Source organism: Sinohyriopsis cumingii, chromosome 6 (genome assembly GCF_028554795.1).
Source record: "Sinohyriopsis cumingii isolate HCF-2022 chromosome 6, ASM2855479v2, whole genome shotgun sequence".
Classification (NCBI taxonomy): domain Eukaryota; kingdom Metazoa; phylum Mollusca; class Bivalvia; order Unionida; family Unionidae; genus Sinohyriopsis; species Sinohyriopsis cumingii.
In genome coordinates, this window is record NC_142966.1 from 96,469,960 (window position 1) to 96,489,835 (window position 19,876).

At 35.4% G+C, this 19,876-nt stretch overlaps 1 protein-coding gene across 3 annotated transcripts in view; it reads left to right on the forward strand.

The window, feature by feature from the left end:
* Nucleotides 1-6,428: 6,428 nt before the first annotated feature.
* LOC149797495 (uncharacterized) overlaps nt 6,429-19,876 on the forward strand; it is a 361,807-nt gene continuing 348,359 nt past the window's right edge. For 2 of the 3 annotated variants that reach the window (XM_089962310.1, XM_089962312.1), the window contains exon 1: nt 6,429-6,759. In XM_089962310.1, the coding sequence (XP_089818436.1) occupies nt 6,649-6,759 (111 nt within the window). In that variant the 5' untranslated portion in view covers nt 6,429-6,648. The remainder of the gene's footprint in view (nt 6,760-19,876) is intronic. The other variant, XM_089962311.1, reaches the window with a different exon arrangement.

The window sequence follows — 19,876 nt, forward strand, 5'->3', positions numbered from 1 at the left end:
GATGGCATGAAATTCCACCTGTTTATCAAGAGTCGCCAGAACCAACACGGGCTGATTTTATCACCAACGAAATGAAATTTATAAATAGTCCAGAGTACAGAAAGGATATTTGGAAGGATGGGGGACCATTATTTTCTGTTTCTTCTGGTAGTAACTCAATCTTTACAGCACAACTTCCCTTATTTAAGAATATAGATGGTACGGTCCTAAACCAAATTATAAACGAAAAATATATCAATACATTTTCAGAAAAAATTACTCCTGAACTTACGTATTTGGTAATTTAAATAATTTATTTGCAAGTATTACGCAGTAGTATTATGATGACCTAAAACAACAAATTATCAAAACAATACGCCATATAAATCATATCAACAACGATATTAAGTTTATTAATCGCCGAATTCGTGATATAATATTAGAAGCAGAGGTAGATGGAATCCCTGGTGTGTTTCGAAAAGCGTTTCTTGATCATTATAAAATAACCGAACAACAATTACCGACATTTGTAATACCAGCACTTGCAACCGATGAAATAAAGAAAACTCTCAATGATCTAATCAATGAAAACTTCCCTAAAATACTCGCTGCATGGAGAAAGATAACATCACCGGCAACTATTCTCCGATACAACAATAATCCACACGGAGAAGGCCGCCATATATCTCCGGAAATCGTAAATATAACCCCGGTGGTCGCGGTCAACCTCGTCTGTGATATAGTTGATGGAAGTTATAACACAGGCACAACAATATCAAAATTAAGCATAGCAAGGATATATTTTGTATTCGTTTACCCCACAAGTCCCACCTGGGTTTCTCATCACGCAAGAGCCAACCAATCCCGTCTATCTACGGTGTCATAATTCACTGCTATCAAGAATAAATTTCAAACTAACTGACCAGTCCGGAGATCTTATTGACATTCGTAAAGACACGCTGAGTCTGATTTTATATGTAAAATCGTGAAAATATATGATTTCTCGTAGTGTTTTATCAAGGAAACAGTACATATTTTAAAAACAGCACACAAAAAAATTCTTCACGTAGTCTTTGATAAATCAAACGTGGATATTTTATTTTTACTTGACATATTTTCACTTTCACTATCCTTGACTCTCAAGAAGTCTAACTTTCATTTTCATTAGACATATTTTTTCTTAATTGTCTTATGCGAGAACTAATTGTCTTTTCTGCCTTATATTCACAAGATAATTCCGATGTAATTTTTTCAATTGCACGAGACAACGAGACGAATTCCTCCACTTCAGTTTCTTTTACTGTAGCCAACGATTGATGCATCGCCATTTGAATTTTTTTTAAAATCTGTATTCGGATGGTAACATTTATCTACCCTCGTCCTTACCTTCTTGCAATGTCTCAAAATCAGAAATAATTTTTTTCAGGATTTAATTCATCATATATATTTATACCGTCGCGCTCTAATTTTTTAGTAGCAGAAATTACAGCGTTAATTGATATTTTCGTAATTCATTATACAGTGAATATATATATATATATATATATATATAAGAAAAATATTTTACACCAAAACGACCCAATTCCATATGAACTCCTAGATTGCCGTATGACATCCTAGCACGCTCAGGGACACGGAAACACAACCCCCCATGTGAACCCCTAACCTGTCAAACAGCAGTCTAGAAGGCTCAGGAGGGCGATAGTTCGATATACACTTCAACGACGGTTATTTGAAACGCATAAACAAATTCTTAGCGTTACGTGTACCGTTGTGTTATAGACCAGCTGATACACGACGACAGAATATCGACGTTGATATACCAGGACAGACTGAGAAACAGAATCTCGTATTAAATGATGTTGTCGCAGTTAATATTAATGTTGACGAAGAAGCGTTATTTATGGACAAATCTCCTTGGAATCTAGGATACGTAATGACAATACATTCTTCTCAAGGATTATCTATTACTGATACAGTTGTTTGGATTGTTGATGATCGTATCGAATGGTCGAATTTAGCTTATCTTGTAGTCTCTCGAGTCAGAAGAATTTCTCAGCTGCGGAGAATTGTCATGGACGCATCAGAAACCATCAATAATGATACTGACAGCGACATAATAAGAAAAAATTAGCTGGTTATAAACAATGTGAGAAAAAATAACGCGACTTTGATCTTGACGCTGAATTTATCATAGCGCTGAAACAACAGCATAATAATCATTGTGCAAGTTGTAATCGTACAATGTTGTGGCAGTACTCGAGTAATAATCCAATACAATTTACCGTGGATAGAAAATATAGTAGTCGCGGTCATACACGCGAAAATACGATGCTGACCTGTCTTGAATGTAATCGACGTAACGGCGCTAGTTAAGTGATTGGGGTGGTAATTGTGTATCCTCGGGAATTACTTGTAATTGTTCACGTGTAAATCCACGTTGAGAAGCAGTTGAATCTAATCTGTAGATTACAGGTCTACCAGTAGATCTTAAACGCTGAAAATTGTATGTGTCGTTACACTCCAAATAGGATCAGTTGCTCTTTTTTTTTACCACCTTCAAATTCACCAGGTTCATATAAGAATCTGACAGTGACATTACCCAATACTGGCTGCGCTCAAAAATTACGTCGTTGTATTGATATACGCGCGCTTGTGATTGCATTAACGGGTTTCAACGCAGTTCGAGTTATTTCATTATTTAACGCAGCTATCACACTTGGTAATCTTGCAACCCATTCATGAGATCTCTTGTCTTGAATGAATTCCTTCGCGTATTGATATCCAAATAACCGCTCAGCAAGTGTTCGATTAAATCGTTCAACAATTGCCTGATCACGATGAATTGCAGTATGTCCTCGTCTGATGGTGACGTTATGTTTTTTCATCAACGATGATACTGCACCCTGAAATTCTTTGCCAGGATCAACCTGTAGCAGCTGTGGCAATCTTAGACCACCATGTTGATAAATTCGTTCAAACGCAGAAGCAACTTCAGCAGCTGTCTTTGTTGATAACGGTTCTGCTTCCTTGTATCTACTTGCAACATCAACGACAGTTAACGCGTATTTGTATGCTATTTGACGTCTACGTGCTTTAATAGCATCGTGTGGTAGAAATAATATATCAGCCTGATGAATTTTATTTGGCACGCTGACATCAAAATGTGCAAAGTGAATTCGTTTAGGCGGTGGTAAATAAATTTGCCATATTGCCTTTCGTGCTAATCACGCTTCAGCAGTAACACGTTCGACACCTGCTGATTCGGCGAGTTTACTAATCGCTGCTCTACCTTTCCAGTATCCTCTTGGAGAATAATAAATCGATTCCATTATAATAATAATCGGTTGGTTAATTACCAGCTCCTAATACAAGCTTACTTTTCATCGCGGATCTTACTAACCATTTAGCTAATGATTCCTTGAAAGATTTATTCGCAATGGAATTTAGCGCATGAATTAATTTTACATCTGCGATATGTCTATGCTGTAGATCTTTACTTTTATAAGCTACATCATGAGCATGACAAGCTCGATCAATTTCATTTATTGGATATTCACCAGGTCTTGGTTGATCTTGATTATCAAGTCGAATATCAAGTTTGGTTCCAGGGCCACAATAATGATATCCTGGGAGGTGTTTTTCTCCTGGGCATTTAGCCCACGGAGTCCCGGGTAACTTTATTAACGTTGCTGCAATATCACCTCCTCGTTTCTTTTAATATTGTCTGGCACTGACTTGTCACCTGACTGTGTTAGGGGAATAAATTTAAATTTCTTTGTACCACGTTGTTCACACTTACCTGTAAGTGCTAACCTGTTATTTTTTGTTGTAATAGTTGTTAGTGTACCTGTGGGGGTACGAGTCCTGCATTTCACACAATATAAATCCATATTTATTTATCTTTTCTATAACATGAATGTAATTGAATTTTCTGCAACACGAGCGCGGGAGCCGTTCAAGCATCATGCTGCGCTACCAAATTCTATCCGAATGATTATTATAGGTCCATTCGGATCTGGTAAAACGCAACTGTTACTTAATCTGATAATGAGATGATTGAAATGGGATAAGGTGTATTTAGTTGCCTCGTCAGTTGATAATCAGCGGTGTTACGAATTATTAAAAGACTTGAACGAGAGCGCAAAATTGATAAATAAACACGGGATGATGTTATCGAGTTTATCACTGATATCAAAGATGCGCCATCTGTGGATGATCTTGACAGATTCGTTAATAATTAGTGGTGTACAATGATGTAATGTTGAATAGATAGACAAACCCTGCTAGAATATTTTCTAGACGTAGGCATAAAAACACAGATGTGATTTATGTTACTCAGCGGTATACACAAATACCAAAAGTGATCAGTGATAACTGTAATATTCTTGTTGTGTTTAACGGAGTTGATACTCACACGTTGCAAAATATTCATCGGACCTGGTGCGATGGTGACATGGATATAACCAAGTTTAGAAATTTATTTAGTCAGGCTCAGTTATCTCGACATGGATTTATAACAATAAATTTACATGATCCTCGAACACGTTGTTGAATTGGTCTTGATAAAATTTTTGGATAATAGCAGCAGAAAGGGCGCTGTCTATAAATTGGCACCGACGCGATCGCTGACTTTTCCTGCGATTTTTCGCGATCAGAAAAACTTATCAGCGATAGGCTGGGTAAGTCAATTAGAGTTTATTAAGTTCGTTGACAGGGTCGTCTCATACCAGGTACTGAGACAATCGCGATTTTTTTTGTGGGTTTTATTGCGATTTGAGAGGAAGGCTTATTTTGCGAAATGGAGTGTGAATCAATTCGAGGTTGTTCGCCCTTGCTGCTGCTTATGGACAAGGACAAGACCATGCCAAACATTCAAAAACACATATACATGATAAGTGTTGGTTTAAAGGCGGGACCGGCACGAAATGGGGATCATGTGTCTCAAAAATATAATTTCTATATCAGTGAAGTCATTTTTTGAAATGTTCATAGGAAATAATGGTCTGTTTTCCTTTTTAAATAAATTCCAAAATTTGCCCCCCCCCCCCTTGCGGATCCTGCGCTCGTATCTTCCGCTCGTCGATATGGACGATACTGCTCAGTTACAAATCTGAAGGTGTTTGTAATTTAATGGTGATAGATTATATACCTGGAATTATGATGCTGATTTGCCTCCATAGCTCTCGGGTCAATAGGTTTGCTATTTGTAAACAAGAGACCGCAGAGTATGTACACGTATCTAGATAAACAGATAACGACAGCAACCCAAAAGGTAGTATTTAACAAAATAAAAAACAAAAACGGTGTCAGATGTAACTATCATTTTTCGGTCCATCGATTGCTGATATACAGGAATTACAAAAATTTCGCATCTTGTAGTAAAAGTGCATACCACACACACACACACACACACACACACACACACACACACACACACATATATATATATATATATATATATATATATATATATATATATATATATATATATATATATATATATATATTGAGTTGCCTTGACCCGTTTGCCTCAGTTTGATATTTTGATATTTAGCATTTACGTTTTTATGTTGAGGAAGTGGAAGGGTGAAAGGAACCAAGGAGTCTCGTATATATATATATATATATATGTTAAGAAAAAAAAAAAAACAATAATCTAAAGGAAAAAAATCATACAGAGTGACAAAAATACCTAAGATTACCCCGATGACCGTTTCTGACATAGGACCCTCTCTATCATAATATATAATCGATATATTATGATAGGGAGGGTCCTATGTCAGAACGGTTCGTCGGGGTAATCTAATGTATTTTTGTCACTCTGTATGATTTTTTTTTCCTTTAGATGATTGTTTTTTTTTTCTTAACATCAAGCTCGCGTCGAGCACCTGTGGTGAAATCCACACCCCACTTGTTCCTATTCGGGTGCCCATGGATAAGACGGGTACTTGTGCATACATGCATGTTTAATTTACTTGTTTATAACAGTGAATTCTTCAAAGCAAGAAAGTGAAAACTGTACGTTTTTGTTAAATATTCTTGATTATATTATTTTTCATTTAAAATTACAGTTTCATATGTATGTATTTAATGTATGTATTTAAAATTCTGAATGCACAGATGTCACCGCTAAAAGATTTTTTAAAAAAAAAAACAAAGACCCCCGAAAAAAAAATTAAAAAAAGATTAAATAAAGTAATTGTTCAGTTATAATTCACCTGCAACGTTGTAACTAAAGCAACACCCTGACAGTGTGATAATCAACGTAATCCACATGGCCCTGTGTTTGTCAAATATTTACTATCTTCTGTTTACTCACCACTATCGTCGGGACGGGCATTTAAAAGCGTGTAATGGCACATGTAAATTAGGTTATCATTTGGTGTCACTTTTCAATTAATGCTGAAGATAACAGGGGGGATGTAGATAGAAACTAGTTGAACAAGCTAACTATTGATGAAACACAATGAGGGAAATTGGGCGGTGACTTGTATTACCCTAGGTGAAGTGGACCGTAGATTTAACTGCCCTGTGCTTAACCAAGCGTGGAGTGTCGTACATACATCACTTGGAACTTTTGGCTTGTCAAGCCTTCAGTGTTTAGCTATCCCAATAAACTGACCACTCGGAATATTTACGGATTACATCTGGACTGTTACTAAAAAAATGGCTGACACCGGAGAAGAGGACGAGACATGGGATGTAAAGTTTCGAGAAGATGCCGAAATGGAGTTTTTTCAGGAGCTTGCTTTGCATGAAACAGAGAGATGGATTCAGGTACAACTTTAATGAAAAGTACTGTATTGCTTGAACCGTCCATTTGACGTGGTCTTTTTTTTTTCTCTCGGCAAGCTGCAGTGATGTATCAATTCGTTAGCTGTATTTGGTTCTCTTTTAAGTTAATTTAATAGATATTTCCGTTTGACTGTGCTAATATTAATTGATCTACATACAAGTTTGCGTTGTCTTTAAGCGCCTTACGGAGTAGGCATAACAGGTGCAAATTCTTTTGAGCATCTGAACGGACAGGTGCTATCGGAGATGTACTTGATAATCTACGTTTTAGTTTTGAAATATGACAAATAATAGTGTTTCATATTATACAGGCATAATGCAGTCGTTGCTTTTGTGCATTAGTTGAGTAGGTCGAACTGACACGTAAAATTCCAGTCATTTTACGGTGTAATTAACATAGTTGTGCTGAGGGCGATACACAGTAGCTCCTGATGTGTAGTCCTCAAGTCACGTTTATATATATATATATATATATATATATATATATATATATATATATATATATATATATATATATATATATAACAGCTTACGAGTAGGTAGTAAACGAAGTTTTTATGCACCCATTTTACAACAGTAGATCTAACATCACATACGTGCAAACAGTGTGATTGTAAATAGTGAAAGTTTTGCAGGCTAGAGATTTCATTTTACAGTCTCATCTTCAGGGCTTCCTCAGTTCGTGAAACTTAATGTAGCACCTAACTTCTGTTTATTATGTATGTAATGTTGCATTTGTGAATGTTTTCAAGTTTATGCCCAAAATCCCACCCTTTTTAGTGGGTGAGACTATCATGGCCATGTTTTCTATTAACAAAAAATTGTTGTCTTGAATCATATATTTGTAGTAAATTTGATTTTACATTAAAAACAACCCCAAAGAAAGCCATTAAGTTTCTTTGAAATATAAAGTGGGAGTGGGGAGATAGATAAATGTAATAGTTCACTGCAGACATTGTTATATTTGATCAGAAAACTTCAAAGTAAACAGTATACACAATACAAAAAAAATGAAATGCCTAGAAGCATAATTAGATTAGCATTGTAAATCTCAAATATTGACATCATATCATGATGTTATTTATAGTAGCTAACATATTTAGATGTACTTGAGGATAGGCCATTGATTTAATGTTTCAAATTTATCTTATCCTGACACCCTAAACAACATAAATAAAATGCTTTCTCTTGATAAGCATAATGACCTGGGCTGATCACTGTCCTTGACCATTCATTTGTACGCTGACATTTTCCATAGTGCTAGTCCATGACAGTTACTTTCTTCCTATTTTAAACCAGGTCTGGTTAGGGCTGTTTTTCATGTAATTGTTTAAGCTCAAGATTTTAAAATATGTAACAGAAAGAAGTGAAATTATAAATTTAAGTAAAGTCAGTCACAAATTCAAGAGAAGCTTAGAGTATTGCAAATTAAATCCCAAATATTCCTAAATGTCCTATCACAAGTCCAACAGTATCATAGTATCAAATGTTCCTAAATGTCCTATCACAAGTCCAACAGTATCATAGTATCAAATATTCCTAAATGTCCTATCACAAGTCCAACAGTATCATAGTATCAAATGTTCCTAAATGTCCTATCACAAGTCCAACAGTATCATAGTATCAAATATTCCTAAATGTCCTATCACATGTCCAACAGTATCATAGTATCAAATATTCCTAAATGTCCTATCACATGTCCAACAGTATCATAGTATCAAATGTTCCTAAATGTCCTATCACATGTCCAACAGTATCATAGTATCAAATGTTCCTAAATGTCCTATCACATGTCCAACAGTATCATAGTATCAAATGTTCCTAAATGTCCTATCACAAGTCCAACAGTATCATAGTATCAAATGTTCTGAATTAATTCCAGTAGTCTTGAATGTTCAGGTGTAACACAGTGATGCAATACAGAATCTCTTCAGATGAGTTCATAATAATCATAACAATCAAGCAGTGTGTATAAATCCAAAGTCAATGCATGAGTACTTTAGTAATTCCAATGAATATTTTAAATAAATTATTCCCCTAAAATCACGGATTTCCACAGACTGATATAAAACGGGAATGAATTATTTGTTTATCAAATCCCTATTTATACACATTTTCACTTGATGTATATCATACATTAATGTGAAGATTTCCAATGTAATAATGTAGCCTAGCTGTAAACAAGGATGACCCTGGACTATAGCTATGTAAACATTCTATTTACAACATAAAACCATGGGCAAAAGTTAAGCACGCATTGTAAATTAAAAATACATAACACCTTCCCTCATGGAGAAAAAGAATGAAGCTTTGTCAGATAAGCACATAATACTTTAATAATTAAAATGAATGACACTAAGCTTAAATGCACAAAGTATACACAGCATAAAGCAATAAAGTACTTCTGTACATGTGAGAGTGCATCTGCAGTCAAGTTTTATTTTCCTTTGATGTTTCAAATATCAATTTTGTATTCTTGCAGTATCAAACTCCACCACGACAATCTGCATTTTGTTTTTCATTTTGTTAATGAAAGCAAGGGGATTTTGACCATTGAACAAAATAAGTGGAAAACCAGCAGAACTAAAATATGTTGCAAAGTCAGATATTCTTTCTCAGTTGTGAAAAGATATTTCTGTTGCTCGTTTAATTATTTAGAAATATAAAACACTGGATGATTCACATAATTTTTTTTATCTTTTTTCAATAAATACTCCATGAACCCATACATCACTTGCAGCAACATACATTTTAAATAATTGACCGAAATTTGATGCTGAATGAACTCGTGCACTTGTAAGTACCACTTAAATTTTATTTTCTCCAAAAGTTACTGACATTTATCAGGCGAATGAAGCGGGGTAAAATTTGAACAAAATCACATATGTCCAGTCATACATACAACAACAATTGTTAAAATAATTTTACAATGGTTTTAGTTTTAAAGTCACAAAAGAATTGCCACCGTTAATCCTGTGGATATGCACAATGCAGTCAACAAACATTGATTGCCTGACTTCAAGTTAGGTAATGGACCAGCACGATCTACCATTATTCTACTAAATGGTTCTCCAATGCAGGAATAGGTTGCAGATTAAAATTAGGTATCGTCTGATGGGTTTTCCTACTATTTGACATGTTTTACCAGATCTATTGATAACACAACATTCAATTTATCTACCTTTATATGGCAATTTAAGCCTTCAAGGCATACTGAATAAATGATTCAACCTTTCTCCATTTATTCAATCACATCAAAACAATCATGTCTATAGTGAGTGGTCGTTGGTAGCTGTAGGGGCTGAAACATTCTTAAGCTTAGCTTGGGGTGTGACAGCTGTAACCTTTGCAGTCAGTTTTTTAAAAATTCCCCTTTGTCAGCACGATTAGGTCTCAGTTGAATCACGAAAGGGGTATTAAAACTTGAATATATTGACAGAAATTAGAAGTGAAAGTTGGAGCTAACAGAAAAATTTTGACTAAATGCTTCTAAGAATACCAGTATTATATGCCTTTCATGCTTTGTTTTAATTCAGTGAAATGATGGGACCCAGCACATATTGAGCTCAAGTGTCAGGGACCCACGGCTCAGGAATAAAATATTTGTCCTCATAATTTTCGCATGTGTTCTAATATTTCCACTTGACTGCATATTGAGCAAAGTGACCGTCATCGGGCAATCACAACATTTCAAATTCAACTAACATGATTGGATAGCAGTATTTAAAATGGCCTTGTTATATTGTGTTTTCTAAACCCAGATACAGCTGAATGATGGAATCGTTGGTCATTCAGAACACTTCACGCAAAACTATTGTGATTAGGCAGCTTTGTTTAAAACAGCTTTGTTATTGTGTTTACTTGGCTGAGATGCTCACACATGAAAAACCATGGTAGGTGAATTTCGCTGCCCTCATGGCGAAGCTGTTTTGCCTAAAAACCAGGATTGGAACCATGTTTGTTTGTATAATGCAAAATGTGTATGTGCACCCTGCTGCATGAGTCAGTGCAATTAATTTAATGAAAAGTGCTTTACTGCCATTAGTGTCAGTTTCTTTTATTAATGACTATAATGATTCTTTAATTTGTAATTGATTATTCATAGATGAAACTATGTGCAGCATTGCATTTAAAGTGACACAGATAAGCTAATTAAAGAGTTTTCTGTGTTTGTGTTTAAATGACAAAATGTGTCACTTTAGAAGTATTTGGCAAGTGGACCGATCTTTACTTTATGGACAATTTGAGTTTATTGAATTATTTTTGAAAGAAAGTTACTTGGGAAGATTCATATAGGGAAATTTCATGTGAAAGTCCAGGCAGGATAAAATGTTAGATTGCTGTAGATTCAATGGCAGCTATTTCTACAAAGAGACATAAAAGTCAGACACTGGCAGCAAATAGTATCAAATATGACAAAACTAAATTGGGGTAAAAATTACTCATGGCATGAATGTAGAGACACGGAAGGATAGAGATTTGCAGTTATTGCAAACAGTATCCTAGACCTAACCATCAACGGCTGGCTGATGGCTGGTCAAGGTGGCAGAAAGTATATATGGACATTCTTTCAGATCTTTTTTCCAACACAAGTAGGACTGAAGTGTATGGTATCAACCAATTCTTCTGCAAAAGTAAGACTTTTGAAGACATAAATATGTTGTAAATGTATTCAGTTTGTTCTTTCTGTTAAAGTGCACATATCTAGACAGGGATGATTTTGTTCTGTTAACTAGAGCCACCTGGTTGTCCTCATCTCAGCTGGTGGCCCCTGTTTTTTTTTTATTTTTAAATATCGCAATTGGAATGTTAGAAATTGTGCTTGCCAGAATTTCTTCCTTAGTTGACTTTTGTCTTTAACATTTGCTACATGATCATAACTGTTTAATTTTTTATTTTTCCCTACCAGAAACCATCTTAATCATACAGAAGCTTGCCAAATAATTTAAGGTGTACTTAAAAATAATAAGGAATCCGATTCTGCAACATCTTTGCAGCATTTGAAGAACTGACAAGCAAGCAGACGGCTTTTCTAGTGCCAGATTTAAATATTTCAGGTCATATTATTCTGTTAATTTCTCTTGATAAAATTAATTATTGTTTTGTTATGTTAGAGGGGTACAGCTGTAATCACTGTTAAATATAGTAGTAGAAATTCCTGTTAAACTGTACTAATCATGGCCAGCAGATGGGGTCACATTCAGGTTGTCAGGCCAGTGTAACAAAGAAACCCAGTAATTATTTACTGGGAAGGTGTGTTTGTAGACTTGCTGTAATCATTGATGGAAAGTTTCCAGTTATAGCTAAACATTTAGATCTGTGATCATTTGTTGCAGACTTTTGTAGTTCTTTTAGTAGGTTTAAAGTACTTCAGTTTGTAATTTGGAATTAACTAGCTTACAAGGAAATAATTTACAAGTAATTTCCCAATTAATATATTATTTTTGGAAATTCAGGTAAACATTAAGTCTTACTAAAATTTGCAAGTGCTTTTGTACATTTTAGCTAAATGTCTGCAGTTAATCTAATCAAACTAGGGGTGAAACGATAACACCTGTGCAGCGTATTGATACAATTCACGCTGTGATATGATACATATCGATACACTTGATGGTCTTTCCATCTTTGAAAGGTAGATGGTGCCGCTTTGTGTAAATTGACATAATGGTTGTATTTCCAGTATGCAGATGCAGATATAGTTACCATATATTTATATGCAATTCTCATCGATGACAAGAAAACTTTCAAACAGACTACCTGTTGGTTGTTAGTGTCAATTTATTCATCATTTAATGGTGGCTCCATTTAATTCACTTTTGCCACCAGGGCCTTTGTTTTTCACTGCGTGAATGCTTTGGAAATGTATTATTACCAATTTCATGTCTAACTTTAAACATGGACTGTCAAATGGATGGCTGTATCAATAAGGGTTTGTCACTAGTAGACTTCTTATGATACATTAATGGTTGTAAATGAAAATTTTGCCAGTTTTACATCCAATATGGCTGCTTGAATGACTTTCTTAAAAGTCTTATTGTCTGACTACACACTCTGAATGAATGATCATTATGTCCGTCGTTTTTCGCCAAGCTCTAATTGTAAAGGAAAAAAGTGCCGCTCATACATCCAATATGGCTTCCATGAAACCAGAAAAATTATGTGTTTTCGGTTTGCTGGACAGGTGCTGTTTTCCGTCGTTTCCAACCCAAGCAGCCCCCTCCTAAAAAAATAAAATAAAAATTCCCCAAACTGATTAGTGCATCTAATTGATCAGGTTGTCCACAGTACTTGAAGAGCTTAGTACAATATATATATATATATACTAATAATATATATATATATATATATATATATATATATATATATATATATATTATGTGATTAAAAAGAAATAGATACCTACCCTAATAAATGCAATAGGAAACATATTTATTTGCTTGATGACATTCTTAAAAATCTTTTTGTCAGAATTGTCCTAGAATGGATGATCATTATGACATGAGTTTTCACCATAAGACTTATCATAATATTTATTTATCTAAATGAAAATCGTGCTAAGCTGACATCAGTATATGTGCCACAGCAACTAATGGGACAATCTTGTTATTGCTCATGAACATCAGAGATCATTTCAACCTTTGACAGTTAAGAGGCAGAAATGGTCTTATCTTTAATTCCTGGAAATTCATTTTGTCCAGCAGAATATCAGTTCCTTAAAATAGTGTTTGATATTTTATTTTTTTAAACAATTTGAATCTTCTTTGTAATATACTACAGAAGATTCCTAGAAGAACATAACTTTAGTTAGATTGAAAGCAAACTAAAGGTACCATAGAATTATAGAGCATTTTTTTCCCAATAAGACAAATAAGTATTAAAATGTAGCATAAATTTATGCTTTTATTCATAAATAAACAGATTTGTTGGCTGGAGATCCCCAGTCTTGTGTTACGGATTTGTTCTGGAAGAAAAAGCTTTTTAATATCGAAGAACACATCAACATTTACTAATAACTTTATAAATTGCTATAAGGTGGAAAAAAAATAATTAGGAACAAATGCAGGAGCCTGTTGGATGTGATGTTAGAAGCACTGGAAGACCATGTATTAAAAATTTCCAATTGTTCTTATTTTGCAATTTATAAAAAAGCAAACTCTAATTCTTTGGATGGAAACACCAAGATTTTATTGACAGAGTCATCACTAGTAGGTGGCCTAGTGGTTAGAGTGTCCGCCTCAAATGCAGAAGGTCACAGGTTTGAACCCCTACTGAGTCATACCAAAGACTTATTTATAAAAGTTGTATTAACAGATGCCTTGCTTGGCATTAAGAGGTTAGTGTTAGCACTGGCTGGCCTGATGTCAGGATAATGTGTGTGGGTGGAACATCATACATCCCTAGTAGGTAAGTCATTGACCTTTTGGGATAAATGAAAATGTATGTGGAACAAGCCAATTTTCAATAACTAATTGTACTGGACAAGTGAATGAAAGTACTGAAGACACCATTGTTCAGTACGACTGTTTATATCTGGGCTCAATTCCATCTGTTCACTTGCATTGTTGTAAAGTGCCATTTTTATTCTGTGCTCAGACCATACATACACAAATTTGACAGCTATTCACCTCATCATAAGGGTGTTTGACCTTTTCATCTATAACATTCTAACCTTGTGTCACATGGATGTTTGTTCTTTTAAAAATATTGGCTACAACCATTTTCATCTTCATTTTTCACCAGGTAGATAAACATTATAAAGGAAGTCAGGGCATTCCTTAAGCACCAGTACCCTTGTATTTTATCTCTAGAGCCATCAGCGCAAGTGACGATTCTTTTTTTGCTCCCTGTACCCACAAACTCCCCATTTACTTTAAAATCTTCACCAGCTACTTCCACATTTAAGAAAATGCTTTGATAGCAAATTTGCCTTTAACAGTTACTGACATCACAGCTGTGTCTATGTGGGTTTGAGTTTCGGGCTCAGCGTTGTGTGGTTGTGAGAAACCTTGCCAGTAGTATCCCAGGGTCAGTGGTTTTTACCAGGGTTCTTCCTTAACCAGTTTGTCACATGCCCCCATGGTATTATTTCTAATACTGGAGAAAGATGGACAATTAAAATTTTAAATAGCTCTGAGCCCCAAGTCAGCATTGCCATTGGTCTAAGTATATAAATAACTCAAGGTGGAAAGTATAACAGTTTAATAAAACATAATAAATGATTTCAGTAATTTCCGTGACAATTTCTCAAACTCAGCTCTTTCAAACTATTACAATTGATGACCTATAACAAGTTGCCAGATGTCATCACATAGATTTAATGGTCCTAAGAGAGAGAGTGTGTTGCTGTTTGACCTAGTTACTCATGTGTCTCTCTTCCTGTTGTCTTTGGTACTCTGGTACCCTTGCTACTGTGTTCTCCTGGCACCCAATGCTCACAGTCACATGCTCCTTCCAAGCACTGCCTGTGACATCACTGTGGCATTCTCCCTTGCACTGTTTGCACCTTTTACATGTTCCGTCACTTTGGTCATCTAACATCCACTTCCACCTGGAAAGCTTCCTTAACAAGCCTTTGTTCATAGATCGCAACCTCAGATTCCATGATAATTCTTCTCCCCATTTATGAGTGGCAATTTTTCTACTCAGAGTACAATCTAAACTTTCTGGGGGCCCTGAGTGACCGAGTGGTCTAAAGTGCTGTCTGTTATTGATCACTGGCATCTCACTTCTGTCTGCGTGGGTTCAAGTCTCAGATTCAGCCAATGTGGGTATGTGAGAAAGCTTGCCAGTAGCTTCTTGAGGGTCGGTGATTCTTTTTGGGTTCTTCCTCCACCATTAATTACTGGCCGCCATGTATAGCCTATCGTGTGCTGAAATATGGCGTTAAACCCTACAACAACAACAACTAAACTTTCTGTGATCCTCCCTTGGCTGCATGGTTTCACCCATGTCCTAATTTTGAAAAGAATTTAGTCCAGAAATAACAGCTTGCTTGCGTACAAAATCCACCCTAAATTTGAATATCTTAGTGTTGGTTGGATACTGTCTGGTCTCTTCAAAACTGTTTTAATTAATCAAACACTAGCGGATCACTCTGTTTGTCATTTTCTCACAGTTTGTGTTGTTTCATGTCAGTTACAGGGACTCACAGGTAATTTGCAACAAACATCCTGGCTATGTACACTAGCTCTTTGATGGCAGTCTAACATAGATGCTTGACAAATTAACTATAGAAGATATGTGTATACATGGAGGCATCGGCAAATCTTCCACAATGTGACACAGTTATAATGGCTGCCATGTAAGTGCTGAAAAATGGCACTTAACCCAAAACTACAAGAAGAGCAAATTTGCTACTTGCTACTGTACATGTGGGAAGTCCATTACCATCACAAAATATCTTGGCAGATTGGGTCTTTAAGCTGTTTCAATTGTTTCAGCATTAGGCATGCATTAACTCATTATTGCCTGGAGGTTTTTGTCATATTTGCCTGAAATGCAAGCAAAAAATCATATTTTGGGGGCTATTTCTTAATACAATTCCCAATACATCGACTTCCAAGAAATTTCCCATTAGCCTAATGCCTAGTTGTGTTTGAAACATCGTTTTTCGTGGCTATTTTGCTCGCACATGAGCAGAAGGGTAAAAGTTGGAGTTCTGTTATTTTATTTTTTTGCTTAATGTACCCATCATTTTTGTATTGAGATCACTTTTTATTCCAAATGCCCATCTTATCCTACTTTTTGCAAAGGTTCTCCTGAAGCCAAAAAGTATAAAATCTGGACTACAAAATCTGATTCTGACCACGGGTGAATTTTGGGTGTATAAAAATTGGGTCAAAAAAATTAGGATTTTCCATCTATATTTTGTAGTGTAACTATAACATCCAGATTATTTGGTATCATTGTAGAGCAGAATCTCTCTGCTTTTTTGTAATACCACACACTTTGGTGTATCTTACATGACCTTGAAGTTACGAAGCTCAGCAGTAGGCTACTACCTCCTGCCGCGTAAATGTGGAGCCAGGGATTAATGAGTTAATATGGAAACAGTTCCCTTATTTTGAGAAAAATTCTTGACCCGAAAAATTGTGCCTGAAAGTTATTTTTTATGAGAAACTTATGAAAATAAATAATTAGTATATCATGCAGTCTGAAAACAGTGTGCAAGTTCAGCTTTAAGCTTGCCATTAGTAAACAACCCTAGTAGCATGAGTATACAGTCCTACACTAGTGGGGGAAAATAAGTATATAGCCCTCGGCAAGTGGGGAAAAAATGAATATTTAGCCCTAGGCTAGTAGGAAAATATGAGTATAAGTACATAGACCTAGGCTAGTGGTGAAAAATGAGTATATAGCACTAGGCTAGTGGGGAAAATGAGTATATAGCACTTAAGGCTAGTGGGGAAAATGAGTATATAGCACTTAAGGCTAGTGGGTAAAGATGAGTATATAGCACTAGACTAGTGGGGTTGGGACCCCGAGTAGCAGAGTGGTCTAAAGCGCTCTCCATTACAGATCACTGCCATCTCACCTCTGCCTGCGTGGGTTCAAGTCTCGGATTCAGCCAATGTCAGTATGTGAGAAAGCTTGCCAGTAGCTTCTCGTGGGTCGGTGGTTCTTTCCAGGGTTTTCCCATGTTCTTCCTCCACCATTAATACTGGCTGCCATGTCTTGCCTATTGTGTGCTGAAAAATGGCATTAAACACTACAACAACAACAACTAGACTCGTGGGGAAAAATGAGTATATAGCACTAGACTAGTGGGGGAAAATGAGTATAGTACTTGGCTAGTGGGAAAAAAAAGATACAGACAGACATAAGAATAACCAAGTGAATAATTGTATTACAGCTGTGCATGTATTTATGTTTCTTAAGAAATTAAAAAACTAGGTTGCTGTAACTGTCAAACTTTGATATAAATAGTGTTTTGTAACCAATTTTATTTGGAATCGACAAATTTTTGTACAGTACATAAAAATTTCTCAGATTTATCCATCATAATTAACTCAGTTAAAGAACAATGTAATGAGCAAAACATATCTACAAATTCAGTGAAAAATTACAATTTTAAAATACATATATACATTTACATTGAACATAATTTAGCTACATTTACCAATTGTTGCCAGGTAATGTTTAAAAACAGTATTCATAAAATATTAAAGAAAAGCTAAAAATGAATGACAGTGTTCTGACTGCATGATATGTATTAGAATCACTTATACATCACAGCCTTGATTTGATTTGTACTGGTAATTTTATTGTCAATCATTATTTCAAGATTATACCTACTTTTGCACTGAGGTCACTGTTAAATTACATCATGGGTCATGGGATCAAATGATAATTGGTTCATCAAGATTATTCTCTACAAACTTGTGTCAACCTAGATGTGGTCTCTGTACTTCGCTAGCCAAGGTTATGATATGTTAACCCTATCTACACCTTGGCAGATCAAGCAGATATTTTAGTGCTTTGTCCCAGTGACATCTATTGAATTTCATGAGTTGCCTCCCATAGTATGCAATGCCAACTAACCAATAGCGTGTAACAGTGGTGCATTGCATATTGGCCAAAAATGGCAGAGGCAATTAACTTTGAATGGATACTTTGTAAGTTTTAACATTGAAAGTATGACTACGTACCTGCAGAGAGAAGCCATTACAGGTGTAATTGCTTATTTAGTCCATTCAAGTTATGTGCTCCCCTTGTCTTGACCATGTAGGAGCAGTGTTCAAATTTGAACAACTTAAGTTTGATTGGATGCAGTGGCTTGCTGCCACATCTAATGAAATAATCAGACCCAAAGCACATACATGTCTGCTCAGTCCGCTATGGTGTAGATAGGGTTAACATATCGGAACCTTGGCTAGTCAAGTTGCTGTACTATATATATACTTCTGTTTAAGTAGGGTCCAAATGCAGACAACATAGACCATAATCTGCTGTCACATAAAGCACTGACAGCCAAGGGTGTATGTTGTTTTTGCTTTATTGATTAGTCTTAACAAATGGCATAGGCCCAGATGGTCCATTATTGCAATGGCAGGTTTAGGTGTAGAATGATGTGATGTATGTACACTAGTAAATAGGACTCTATTTAGCTTTGTATAAACCACTTGGTCAGCATGATGTGATATATATGCACTAGTAAATGAGACTTGATTTAGCATTGTATGCACCACTTGGTCAGCATGATGTGATATATATACACTAGTAAATAGGACTCAATTTAGCTTTGTATAAACCACTTGGTCAGCATGATGTGATGTATGTACACTAGTAAATAGGACTCTATTTAGCTTTGTATAAACCACTTGGTCAGCATGATGTGATATATATGCACTAGTAAATATGACTTGATTTAGCATTGTATGCACCACTTGGTCAGCATGATGTGATATATATATACACTAGTAAATAGGACTCAATTTAGCATTGTATACACCACTTGGTCAGCATGATGTGATATATGTACACTTAGTAAATAGAACTCAATTTAGCATTGTATACACCACTTGGTCAGCATGATGTGATATATATGCACTAGTAAATATGACGTGATTTAGCATTGTATGCACCACTTGGTCAGCATGATGTGATATATATACACTAGTAAATAGGACTCTATTTAGCATTGTATACACCACTTGGTCAGCATGATGTGATATATATGCACTAGTAAATATGACTTAATTTAGCATTGTATGCACCACTTGGTCAGCATGATGTGATATATATACACTAGTAAATAGGACTCAGTTTAGCATTGAATACACTACTTGGTTAGCATGATGTGATATATGTACACTTAGTAAATAGAACTCAATTTAGCATTGTATACACCACTTGGTCAGCATGATGTGATATATGTACACTAGTAAATAGGACTCAATTTAGCATTGTATACACCATTTGGTCAGCATGATGTGATATATGTACACTAGTAAATAGGACTCAATTTAGCATTGTATACACCACTTGGTCAGCATGATGTGATATATGTACACTAGTAAATAGGACTCAGTTTAGCATTGAATAATTACACCACTTGGTTAGCATGATGTGATATATGTACACTAGTAAATAGGACTCA